We start from the raw sequence: 13,916 nt of genomic DNA, 5'->3' as shown, positions 1-13,916 counted from the left end.
AGCTAAGTTTTCTTTCACAACATGCATGTACTTGATGTGTGTATTTTGGTTCACATGAACAAACAGTTGTGCAGAAAATCAGGGGATAATTAGAGACAGGATTAACAACAAGACATGCATACATATGTGCATGGATTTATAATTTATTCTGCTTCCTAACACTTAAGCAATACCACACCGTGCTGTCAAATTCCAAATCATTAGAAGGTGTTGATTAGGTTTCTGTAAGAGCATGGATCAGAGGGTAGTATTTACATCCCGAACCACAAACCAAGCCACGAAGTTTATGTTCCTGTGCTTGTTTATGGTATCGAGCATATCGTGACAATGCTCGCATTGTGGACCACATAAACAGATTTAATGTGTATCACAGAAGGTAAAGGTTTCTAAAAGGAGATGTTTTTATTGTTTATACTGTATGGAGTCTCCAATGCCAGCAGTTTCTAATAAAGTTATTTAAGTTTAAACTGTATAAATTTATTGACAAGGACAAAGAAAATAAGCATGTCCGAAAGACAATTCCCACAGTATTTATTCTTATACTACAGTAGATGTGCCCGAGACCTCGTTCGTGTGGAATTTAATTGCACACTCATGAGTGCATTTTAAAAAATGGAAAACGCAATTCAAAAAGTAGAATTTTTAAATGAACTAAAATTTTTACAGGCAAAGTGTGCAGAATAAAGGTGTGAGATCACGTTTATTAAGTAGATTTCAATTGCACACTCATAAGCGCGTATAAAAACATGTACAGCACCATTTGTTGAATTTTGAGATGATCTAATGATTCTTTTAAGGTAGATTTTTTAATGATATAAGGCCGTTTTCCATTTGAATATAAAAGTAGCTTATCTTCTCTTCCCGAAGGCCGATTGCAATGAAACAAAGCCTATATGTTACCTCAAGCTCGACCAAATACACCTGTGAAAACACCATTAAAATTTGTAACAGACTAACAGCCAGACAAAAATTCCAAAAAACAATGCCCCCCAAATTATTTTTTCGCAAAAATTATGTCCAGACAGGCCAACTTTTCAATTTTATTATATGGATCGATCTGTTCAATGTTATGTTATAATATATATTCTGGTTAACAGATGTTCCACAACATTAAATGCAAGTATATAAATGTAAATAAAAAATATTAATTAATTAATTTATTTGGTTATTCGAAAGATTTCAAATCTGACCCTTCGGTGTGTGTGCGTGTGTGTGGAGTTTGCATGTTCTCCCTTTGCTTTGTGGGTTTCCTGGTTTCCTCCCGAAGACATGCAAAGTAAGCTGCGTGTGTATGTTTGTGTGTGTTTGTGTGGTTGCTTGTGTCCTGTAATGGGTCAGCACCCCGTCCAGGGTGTGCCCTACAGTACCTTGTGCCATGAGGTCCCTGAAAAAGCTTCATGCCCCCCATGACCCCTTCACTGGATAAGTTGTATAGACAATGCATGGATGGATGTCATTCTTGGCAAACAGCTGTCACATACAGTAAGAGGAATTAAACAGTTCAGAGGGCTCTGCTGTTAAACAGTTACTAACTATTTTCCTGTAACAGCACGCCCCAAAGTGTTTAATCCCTTACATACCATAGCATGTCTACATTCAGTAATATAACTCTTTTGAGTGGTAGATCACAGAAAAAAAGAGAACACAGTTATAAGAGTTAAAAAAACCTCTTTTATTTCTCTATATATTCACCCGCTACAGTGATGCACTAATCCCAGTGGTTCACTAGTGCTTGTATACAATCAAGGTACTGTAGGACCTAGGAGCTATGATCCCAGGAACTTCTTTAATGCTCCAAACATATGCAAATTGCTTGGAGCAGGACAGTACAGGGGATGTAAACTTCTCCCAGTCAAGTTCCTGTAATGTGTAAGTGGTGCTGGTGAATGATTGTGTGTACAGTTCCCACAGATAGATGCATCTATTCCGAAAATTGACAAGAAGTTATCCGTAGATTTTCAAGGATCAGTCGACTGCAGTGGGCTCTGAGCCACATCTGCTGGCATTGTCATTTACAGACATACAGCCTTCTTTGAAACGCATGTACCACTCAGATGTTTCACTGAATCTCATCACTGGACCGTGCATGAAGTCTTCTGCAAAGGTCAATAATTTTTTATTTGTCTTCATTCACAAGAAATCCTGGTTTGACTTCATAGTAAGCCAACAATGATTAATAACTAGTCAGATATTCTATGTATCTATGTCAGATACACTATGTATGTTGTTTAGACTGAACATGCTTCATAGTATCATGCTATATGACAATTCAATTTTGCTCAAACCGTCTGATAAGTAAGTCAATTCTAATATAGAAAGCTTTGATGTGCTAGAAAGTTAAATAGAATGAATTTATGAAAAGTGTACACAGGAATTCTATACAGTGAATACAAGCATACATAACCCCATTTACTGCTTATGTTATATGCACTACATTTACACACAATATTTGATAAAACACTCATTTATTTCTGTTGTATGTACAACAGATATATGTTATATGTTATATCTGCTAGGGAATACAGAAATTGTAACTTTTTATTTTAATTATTTGTATGTGTTTGTGTGTCTGTGTATCTGTGTGAGTGTGTGTCTGTGTGAATGCTTCCTGTTTCTGTGTCTCTGTGTATAGAATCCACATGTAAGCATATGTAACCCGAGTAACGAATGTGCTTGTCAGGATTCTTTGAGATTTCATTTTTCTTATGTAGGCTGATCTTGTAAGACCATCCAGCCGCACCAAAAACATTTTACTGAATTCCGTGTATTAATATGTACTAGTATTGGTATTGACCTTCGCAGATGCATTATTTCCTAATTAGGCTTGTCAGGAAGCTTGTTTGCTGTCAGCAGGCAACTGAATCACACGTACTGTACATGACGTGGTGTACCTTTATAACCCTCCTTTTCCTGTAAGCAAGTGCACACATACACACACACACAATCATTTTTACAAGGGTTTTGTCAAAGCCTTGTTTCACTGCAGAGCCAAGTCCAGAACTCTTAGACACACATCAATACCTTCAGCTCTTTAAGTAACCCCGTCATTGTGTGTGTGTGTCATTTCTTTAGTCTTTAGTTTACATTGTGGTAATTAACAAGCTAAAATGCTAGCAGACAGAAGCATCTCAGTTGTTTCAGCTAAAGCAAAGATTAAGATAGATTTTATTTTACCTATAACTAATACCGCCAAAGAAGTAGGATGCCAGAATTACATCTTTTTTGACTATAGTTGCAGAATGAATATTGCATGAATATTTCCACTGGCAATTTTTGTTAGCATTGAAAGCTATGTTAATGGCATGGCTTTGGCATTCATTGTTCTAAACCATATACTGGTGTACACAATGTAACTTATTTCAAAGCGAATTAGTGTTACTTTGTGTACTGTTGATGCTATGAGCAGCCATGTTTATATGCTAGCCACTTGTCATGTTCCCAAACAAGCTGAGACAGTCTTTACTTTTTTTCTAGCTTAAGATCGAGATCGTGAGTTGCAAGCTATTTTTTCCTTCCGTCCTTATTGAGCCAACAAGTGGAATGTGTGTCTGAGGGGCAGAAGAAGCTAGTAATAAGATTATTTCCACCACCACAATCTGACTTGCTTAATTGCAGCCACTCTGATTTGCACCATCAGCCAGATCTAAAGCACTTTAGATTTGATCAGATCTGAGGCAGCCAGTTCAGAAGACAAGCCAGATGACTGTCTGGCTGCTAAGTGATTCTCGTTTTGCTTACATGGATACATGTGAGGTGATACTTCACGCTCCCATTTTTTATTCTCTTCCTAATATATATATCTTAGTCTGAGGTGCTTTTCCAAGTAGGATTAACACTTCATGGGATATAGGCAGTCATCTTGCAGCTGACTTAATCTAGTGATATTCACAACACACATGCCTGTGATAATCCCTGGAGAAGTCCCTGGCCTTTGATATACAGTATCAGAGTTGCATTCGGATTAAATGAAATCAGAACTCTATTGCTTAATATTTAATATGTATGTGGTGTGTATATATATATATACCACATATATATACCACATATATATAGTTTGGTATATATATATATACCACACTTTCTAAAGCTGCATCAGACGTTTCACGCTGCTACACATATATCTACTGATGCCTTACTACCAAATATTTTGTGTTTCCACATCGTTTTGTCTTACATATTATTATGTGTTACATCATGATCCTGGAAAAATGTTATTACATTCTAGTGTATACATACTGTTCATAAAGAAACGGCAATACAACTCCGCTTGACTTGACTATCAAATATCAATTGTTGTGTTTTCTTAGGATTGGACAGCTATCTCCTCTGATCAGGTGGAGTCCTCTGTCCCCACTTTGTGGGCTGCCCCTCCATCAGAGGTCTCTCCTGTAAACCCCCCACCACCACCCTGTCTGCGGAGTGGGTATCGGCGTCCTCTCCAGGGGGCGCCAGCGAGGAGCTGAGTGAAACATTGGACAAGCCCTTGGAGAACGATGCAGAGGGTGTGTGGAGCCCAGATATCGAGCAGAGCTTCCAGGAGGCACTGGCCATCTACCCTCCCTGTGGTCGACGCAAAATCATCCTCTCTGACGAGGGCAAGATGTACGGTACGCCCCTCCTGCTCAGCCTTTACCTTTTTATCCTTATGAGTCTGGTTGATATGAAAAACTACTCAGTACTGTGCAAAAGTCTTGAGATACCCCTAATTTCTTCATATTTTTGGCTCTTTGGGAGTATTGCTCCCAAAGAGCCAGACCTAAACTAACAGACCAGTTAGAAACAGGTGCAGATGATGACAGAGGATCAGGCCGGTGCTTAGTATATTGGTGATGCTGAATGCCATGTGGTTGGAATAGACGAGAGGGGAAACGAGGTTTGGTGTTGAGATTGTTACATAAAAAATAAATTTTTTAATTTTCTTTTGAAATCTTCAGGCACTTTTGCGCCCTGCCACAGTAAAACATTTGTTCACATTTTTTAATTTTAACATACATAATTCAATCTGAAGCAATAAGGGGTGGCTCAGGACTTTTGCACACGGTATATTTAATCAGTATCTGTGTAGTACTGTATGTGCCCATGATTTTTTTCCCCTTATATTTTCAAGCTCAGCTAAGCTCTGCTTTTCCGACTGCATATCCAAAGAATTTAGACTTCTGTAAATCTGTAATTTTGACTTCTGTGTAACCGTTCGCCACTAGTGGCACTGTAGTGAAAACTCAAGGCTCTTTTTAGGGATATGTCTTTTCGTGGAGTTTTACTTTGCCAATGTCACCTCTGGCATGCTCATTAGAGATCTAAAGTTATACCCGAATTCCTATAAAGCAGCTGCTCTGCTGATCTAAATGTTAGAATGTAAAAAATTCTACAAAAAAAAATTAAATTGAGCTGACTACAGTTTGTATAAAACACATTTTTACAACATAAAAGGGCCACAAAAATGTGTTATTGTAATGTGTAAAATGTGTCTAAAAATAGGTTCTGCATTTCTATAAAAGGAAGCACTAGATTACATTACATTATATTCAAGATATTTTATCTTTCTAAGTTGTTTTTAAATTCCATGGTATATGTAAAATTTTTACATTATAGTTATTATATTGGTTTGCCAAACTGCTTAATATCCATAGCAAATAGGAGAATTTATTATTATAATTCTCAGATAGCAGCAATTGCTTGCAGAGACATCATTTTCTATTAATATCTCTTTGTGCGTGTCGGAGAGAGAGAGAGAGAGAGTGAACTGTTAACTGATAACAGATATGTTGCTGATGAGTGGTGGTGGTTGATTAGTGATGGTGGCTTGATTAGTGTGGATACACAGATGGCTGAAGCAGAGGATTGAAGAGAAGGAGAATGAGTAGGGCCATGTGCAGGATCGCCAAACATCATGTGTCATCGTACTCTGTTCCGATATTCACAGCCTCCCTCCAGCTGCTGTTAAACAAAGCCTGGAGCGGTGGTGCTGGAGGAGTGAGGGCAGGTGCTAAATAATGAGGCATGGCACAGGGGCAGATTGTGGTTCTGTTGCCCCTGTTCTTCCCTGCAGGGGAGGCGAGGGGCATGTGTGCAACGGGTAGGGAGTGTCATGGAGTGTCTGGAATGGCATGTGATCGGGGGTTCAAGGCAGCGTGGCTGTAACAGGAGACCAGAATAGACGTTTACCCTTTGAGTGTGTGTGATGATGGAGAGGAGGGAGAGAGGGACAGATAAACATTGAGGGACGGGAGCCAGTCTTGGGCTCTGCACCTGTCCCGTGCCCTATGTCTGTATACCCCTCCCTCCTTCCCGTAGTCTATAACACACAACCCTGATCTGTCTGTCTATTAGACAGCTAGTATGTTTGTGTGTGTGTGTGTGTGTGTGTGTGTGTGTGTGTGACTTTCAGGTCACCTAGAACTGCTCCCCCTCCTACTACCCCTCAATCCTGAAACATGACCATATTTATTATATGAGAAGAGAGACAGACAAACTTCACATCTCCCCCTCTCCTGTTAGCAGTGAGATCAGAGTGAAAATGATCACACTGTTGCCCTCTTACCCTTGTGACTTATGTCTTACCACATACAAAAAAACAACAACATAAATCACCATATGTACCGTGTTAACACATCGTCTCCAGATGTTTCTCAAAATAGGCTCCACAGACCCTCAGAACACAGATGTGTCAATATGATGTATATACTGATGTATGTACTATAATGATATTACAGTGGTGAAGTGTAGGTATTTAGTGGTATAGTTATTTAATATTTTACAGAATGTGTATGATATTAAGTAATAGATCAAAATGAAGTCAATATCTACAGCAGGATTGTGGCTAGCTTTTAGTGGGGCTATGAGTATGTACTGTAAGTGTACCTAAGGGAATTGGTGCCATTTTAAAAGCACAGTGGTCGAACCTAATGTTGTAAAAACAATTATTTGTTGTTAGTGAAAGCATTCTCACTTTGCAGAATTGCTTTTCATATGAGTTTTTCCCTGCTTCGGGTTCTCTGTGTGGAAAGTTTAAAACCTGCTGTAATGGCACATAATAAAAATAAGAATGATAACTCTATTATTTGCATTATATGTGTATATAGCATGTTGTGGCCATGTGAAAATGATTCCTCATGCTCCCAGAAACGATTTTTCACAATTTCAGTCCTGGGATATGGATCAATGCCATTTAGGGTTTTTTCCTTTAAATTGGTTTACAAAACAAATGTAAATAATATAAATAATCCTAATCCTAAATTCAGGTATCTATTTATAAATATAAACAGCTAAATTTCAAGATAAATCAGGGCTGTCATGAGTCAGCTCAAAATGATTGACTGTTTTGCCCACAGGATCATTTATTCATCTTCTATACCGCTTATCCTGGACAGGGTGCCAATTCATCTTAGGGCACACACACACACACACACACATGCATACACAAACACATGCACGCACGCACGCACACACACACACACACACACACACTACGGACAATTTGGCATTTTACCATGGCTTTGGACTGTGTGAGGAGCTTGTGGGAATACCTGGGGGAAACCCACCAAGCACTGGGAGAAACTGCTAACTCCACGCACATAGACCCGAGGCAGGAATCGAACCCTCAACCCTGGGGTTTGAGGCCACAGTGCTAAAAACTATACCACTGTGCTGCCTTCCAGAATCATGCAAAGGAAAAGCATATTTTCCTTTTAATTATTTCCTATACTTCCTGTAAGACAACATTATTTGTATATGAAGAACAAATCTAAAAGCAGAATGGGCGTGTCAGGAGAGTGGAGAGTGCAAGACTAAGGGACCATAACCATCAGTGCATAGTCACATTTTTACAAATGTGATTTCCTTGACTGCTGGATTTCATGTGCAAGTCATATTGTTAAAAACAGCTGAGCTACATGCTTTAGCCAGCTTTCTGTCTAGCAGATACTAAATCCAAACAGAGCTTCATTCATTGCAATAACTGGTTGTGTTAAAACAATTAGAGGTAGTCACACAAATGACTAACTGTATCATGAATGATGAATGCAGCATTAACGTATGGCCACGTTTCCCACAATGTGCACTTTTTTTTTTCTGATGGAGTACTGGCATACAAGCTATAAAATGAATGTAAACCCAACTGCATTCCTCTGCTGGTCCATCAGCTGGGAAAGATTTTTATAACCATCTTGGCCTCTTTCTCAAACATTTGTTTCATTTTCCCACCATTCTTTGCATGCCCACTAGCTTTTATTCTCATCACTCATTATCTTGTTAAATCATACAGCACCACCGAGACTTGATGCCGTGGACTAAAATCGCCAGCCTTTGCCAAAGAAAACATTACATGGCTTCCACTGCTGCCGTACTGTAATGCTTTTTACCCGGTTCCTCTCCTCTCTGCTGAGAGGAAACACATTTACCACGGCTTAACGGCTCCCAGTCATCCAGTAGCTAGTAAATAATGGATCTCTTCACCTTTTCACCTGTCACATAGTTAAAAAAAAGAAAAAAACTTTACAGGATTAAGTGCCTTTTATTTAAAAAAAAAAAAAAAATGTCGTAGCAATGGACATTTAGAGAAGATCGTCAGCAATTAATAAAAAAAATAGGGGACATACAGAAAGAGAGAGGGAGATGTGGGAAATGCTTCTTAATCCTCACCTAGACTCCAACTTTAACAATTAAGTGCGAGATTCATTTGTGAGTAAATATGAGTTTTAATTAGGCGTCTCTCTCTCTCTCTCTCTCTCTCTCTCTCTCTCTTTCTCTCTATTTTTTCTTTTCTGTGTGTGTGTGTGTCTCTCTCTCTTTCCCTCTCTCCATTTTAAGACTGTTATTTATAATTTCAGGTTTTTTTTAATACCAATTTTGTTTAATGCAACATAATTCTTTACATTTATCCCCCTCCACACACCCACACACACACACACACACACACACACACACACACACACTTCCTGTTGCACTCCATTCTGCTTTATAGGCTTGAGTACCCTGAACTTAACCTTAGCCTTCTTTCTGACCTTCCATTGTACATGTGATTTCAGAGAGTCTTCAGGGAAAGACAGAATTTTCTGTGAAAAGCCTGGCTCAGATGCCCGTCTCTCACTCTGTCTGTCTGGCAGCTGGATTGTTTATCTGTTTGTCTCTCTGGTCGTCACCCTCACTGTCTGCTGTCTGGTTTCCTGTCTGTCTATATAAGACTGGATACATGGCTTTTGCTTTGATGTGTGCTGATTTGGAGGTGGTTGTTGGTTTCTTTTTTTTTCTCTCTTTCACTGCCAGCCCTTTCTTTTGTGTCACTTTGACCTCCATCTTTTTCACATTGTATTACGACAACAACATCCTGCTATGTTCTTATAAGAACTTCAGATTGTGTATATTGTTGTGAAGGCAGTTGTTTTTCTTTCAGGTTTTCAGCATCGGGAGATAAGAGAAAATAAGTGTGAAATGAAATATATTTTATGAAACCCAATCTTGATTTGTTCTTTCGTTGTTTTGGAGCACTGAAAAGCTGTGTTAGTCATTGATAGAGTATGAGTACAGGTCAGTAGATTAAATGGTCAGTATGAAGAACACAATGTGAAAATAGACACTGGGCTGTATGAATATTCACATCACTGCCGTGTAGATATATGAATATCTAATGCTATGAAGATACATGGTACATGTAAATTACCAGCAGCAACATTACGGATTAGCATAGAGCTGCAATTAATAGTGTTTTAATCACGACCGTGATATTTGGCCAAATCAATTTCTTAATCACAAATTACTGCAATAGTGAGCTTATTGTTAGAGATCTTAGATAGATAGATTGTTAGTATTGTGTATTTTTGGCTTCTGTGTTCATAGTTCAGAGTTCATGGTTTACTTAAATATTAGACTGACTTGCTTGCTCAGAAGGGCTGTACCAAAAGTAATGCAAAATAGGCATCGTTTTTTTATTAACTGACAAAAGGTTGTTTAAATTGATCGCAACTTGTCCACTGTACAAAAGTACTATTGCACATAGACTCCACCACAATAGATGCATCGTTAAGGCCACCTCTTTAATCCTTTTTAAAAATCATGCAGTATTTTTTTTATGCTGGTTTCCCTTTCTTTAATCTTCTTTATCCGTCTTTGCACATTGCTCATGTCAATGATGTCATCTCCATAAACATTTTGTGTTGCATAAACATTCTATGGGAGACCATCAACTGCAACAATGGGGAATTTGGAAGAGAAATCAAGACTTCAAGGGTTTAGTGATGGTGCAAATACATCATTTGTGATGGAGACTATGTTGAGGAGTACCTTTTTTAAAGGAAGAGTTAGTCTAACAACATGTGCAATTTGAATGATCTAAATGAGTTAATATAAAGGTTACACACACTTTTTCCTTACTTTTACTGTCCTTATAAGACAGCTCTTATATTTAATGGAACCAGGGGCAACTCAGTGCTTAAGGCATTGGACTACGGTTCAGAAGATCCCAGGTTCAAACCCCACAACTGCCAAGTTGCCACTGTTGGGCCCTTGAGCAAGGCCCTTAACCTTCAACTGCTCAGATGTATAATGAGATAAAAAATTTCAAATGCCTAAATGTAATGTGATTGAAAACAAGTCTAATTTTAGTTCAAATATTAACACCTTTGAAGGAATATTAGAAGAACGTACAAATGTTTTGGTTTAAAATTATAAAGCGCTTAGTGATATTTTGTTCCTGCATACTCTGGTTAAGTGTGATTTACATTTGGGCATTTGGCAGACGCTCTTATCCAGAGCAACTTACATTCTTTATCTCAGTACACATCTGAGCAGTTAAGGGTTAAGGGGTTGCTCAACAGCGGCAACTTGGTGGTTGTGGGGTTTGAACCCAGGATCTTCTGAACCGTAGTCCAATGCCTTAACCACTGAGCTACCCCTGGTTAAGTGTAATAGATGATAGTGATTTCAGAATAAATATGTTATTCTGTCATGTCCCAGAATAATAGATACATTTTTGTTATAATACAGGGTGACACAGAATAACGGGAATTTTTTAAATGCATAATGGAACACATCACACACTGCACAGCAATTAAAAAAAAATGATAAATTCCATCAATGTTTCGTAAATGGCAAGTTTTAGGTTTCAATTACTCTGAATAAAATGTATTTCTTTTATCACTTCTAGTTTTATTGGATTGTAAAAAAGTTCGCGTTTTTTTGTGTCACCCTGTATTTACTCTAAAAGTAAGCAAAATAAGGTGGCACGGTTGGCTTAGTGGTTAGCACTGTTGCCCTGCACCTCAAGGTTCCAGATTAGATTCCGGCTTCGGATTTTGTATGCAAGGAGTTTGCATGTTCTCCCATGCTTGGTGTGTTTCTTCCTAAGATATGCAGATTAGGATGATAGGCATTCTCAAATCGCCCATAGTGTAAATGAGTGTGTGTGTATATGTACTGTATGGGTGTGTGCCCTGTCATGGATTGGCTCCCCGTCGCGTGCCCTAAGTCTCATGGGATAGGCTCCAGGCCCCCCGTGACCCTGTATACAGGATAAAGCAAAATAGACGGTGAGTAAGCAAAATTATCTGAATTAACATGAGATTAAATTTCCATGGCATGCTTTTGCGGAATCCTATATGATTTTTGCTCCTCACAAACATGTTCGAAAAGGATCATCCCAGCCAGACGCTAACGCTGGATGAGCATCGTAATATTTGTTAGTTGTAACACATTGTGATGGATGACATTCACTATTGGCACAACATGAAATTTTAAGTTACAGTAGGAGGACTTTGATAAAATGACACTGATATAATGTTGAATGGATTACTTAAACATAATGTTGCAAATACAACCTCAAAACAACAGACTTGTAATCTTTATTTAAAGCATTTATGCTGATTATCATCCATTCGCGCAACGTTTGACAACATCCTTGAATCCTTAAGTTTCTAAGGTTTAAAATCCTGATCAGAGATTGGGACGGACACAATAGCTTGCTGCACACAGCGCAGGTATCTTGTGTCACACATCTCTTAGTGTTGTATTGTATTGTATCGTAATATTACCCTGAGGTGTGTCTTAGCTCCCAATTGCAATTACTGCACTGTAATATGGTGTTTGCACAGAGTCCAAATTGTATCTTGTCTGTTTTCAGATCTCAGACATTCAGCAGGTTTTTTTTTTTTTTTTACCCTTTTGTCTGCTGTCCAATTGAATATTTTGGTTAATTGCTGTTGTCTGGCAGTTTCTGTGGTACATGTTTTTATTTATGCCCATTTATTTCCATCAACAGCATGCTCCATAGTGGTCCAGTGGTAAGCACATAGCGCAGTTGTTTTTACAGCACTGTATTAGTGAAATTTGTTCAACCTAAGAGTTGCTTTGTGCCAACATCCATAATTTTGCTAGTTTAACCGAAATTCCTGATTTTTGTGTGAATGACAAAAAATATTAATTATAAATTCTTCAAACGACTCTCTTCAGTTTCAGATTATTTTGATCTTAATTATAAGCTCTTGTTGAAGCTTATCATATAAGATCATAAGTAGCACATGTTTGTGGTTTTTGCATGTGCTAAGGATTCATATTCAATTCCATCCCCAGATGACAGAAAAAAATTCCTTCCTGGAACAAAGCCTTTTTTTTTTTTTTTTACACAGAATCTTAACAAGCATGTCAGTTTGGACAGGAAACACACCACATCACCTGGGGTCATTCTTACTGGTCATTTTGTAGAAGGTAAATGTAATCTAAGCAGATCCATAAAAATAACCAAGCTGATGTATTTGTACATGACTAAAATCATAGAAATACTCCAGCAGTAATGATATTAGTCCATCTCATGTAAAATTAGTCTATTTTAAATGTGACTTTTGTGAGTGACTTTTCCATTACGTTTCTTAAAATGAGCCACAGTCGTCAGTCTAAGTTGTTAGTATAAGTTCTGTCTAAATGTTTACATAAATCAAATGGAACAAAAAAAAGCATTTATAACACCTACAAAATTAGATGGCAAGCAAAGAACAAACCATTACATCTGTGGCGATAAAGATAAAATGATATACATTGCATGATAATCAGAAAAAAATAAAGGAAAAACCCTCACACACTATCATTTTGTTTAGCCACCTTTACCTTTGATTATGTCATGCAATGTGGTGGCCAGTTTATGTGTGAAAATGATTCCTCATGCTCCCAGAACAGTATGATTCCTGTGCCATCAGGGAAGAAAAACACCATAGATGTAATAATCTGGTCATTCAGTGCATTCAGGTCATCAGCTGACGTTGTTCAGTCTAAACCCGACCAACTGAAGCAACCCCAGATCTTAACACTATAAAGCTATAGGGTATGTGTGTTAGGGAGTATCATGTTGGCGTGCAGGACACTAGGGAGTGTACAGCACACTGCAGCCTGAGACATTCCCAGATTGGTCACTTATCAGTTACTTAATGCAGGCTCTAAGTGTTTCACAGCATTAAAAGAAGATCCTGTGGCACATAGAACTGTACAGTGCTGAATCATTTCAGTCACCCTACTTTTACACAGTGACATTTCTTTTGTAAACTTATTTGTGTAAATTTATGGATGTATCTAGGCTTGCTTTCTAATTTTGTTAATAGTTCTTTAATTTATACATTTTACAAGTAAGGATAAAAAAAAAAAAATTAAATCTGTGTGTAATCCAATTTGACACTGTAATCCATATATAAAAGTTCAACAAACTATTCAAATGGTATGAATTAACGATTTTAAGGTTTACATATGTTAATACTGTATGTGCGAATGTTTAACACACATGTTAAAAGGATGTATAAAGGGTTTTTTTCCCTGAATTTCTTGTTTAATGCTTGATTTATCTTGATAAATTGTCAGTATTTATCACAGTAGTCATTAAAAGCTAAACAAAAGTAGCTATGAAGAAAGGTGGCGATGGCCCCTGCCCACTCAACCCATAA

The 13,916-nt window shown here is 37.9% G+C and overlaps 1 protein-coding gene across 2 annotated transcripts in view; it reads left to right on the top strand.

The window, feature by feature from the left end:
* The window catches only part of LOC128511493 (transcriptional enhancer factor TEF-3-like), a 34,407-nt gene that overhangs the window by 4,253 nt on the left and 16,238 nt on the right, over nucleotides 1–13,916 (top strand). Inside the window, exon 2 of one of the 2 annotated variants that reach the window (XM_053484388.1) lies at nucleotides 4,308–4,602. Coding sequence is in view for 1 of the 2 variants with exons in the window: in XM_053484380.1 (XP_053340355.1) it covers nucleotides 4,601–4,607 (7 nt within the window). In the remaining variant the exon portion in view is untranslated. Of the gene's footprint in view, nucleotides 1–4,307; nucleotides 4,608–13,916 lie in introns of both variants that reach the window. The other variant, XM_053484380.1, reaches the window with a different exon arrangement.

This window comes from Clarias gariepinus, chromosome 2 (assembly GCF_024256425.1).
Source record: "Clarias gariepinus isolate MV-2021 ecotype Netherlands chromosome 2, CGAR_prim_01v2, whole genome shotgun sequence".
Taxonomy (NCBI): Eukaryota; Metazoa; Chordata; class Actinopteri; order Siluriformes; family Clariidae; genus Clarias; species Clarias gariepinus.
This window is presented reverse-complemented; position numbering and strand designations above follow the sequence as displayed.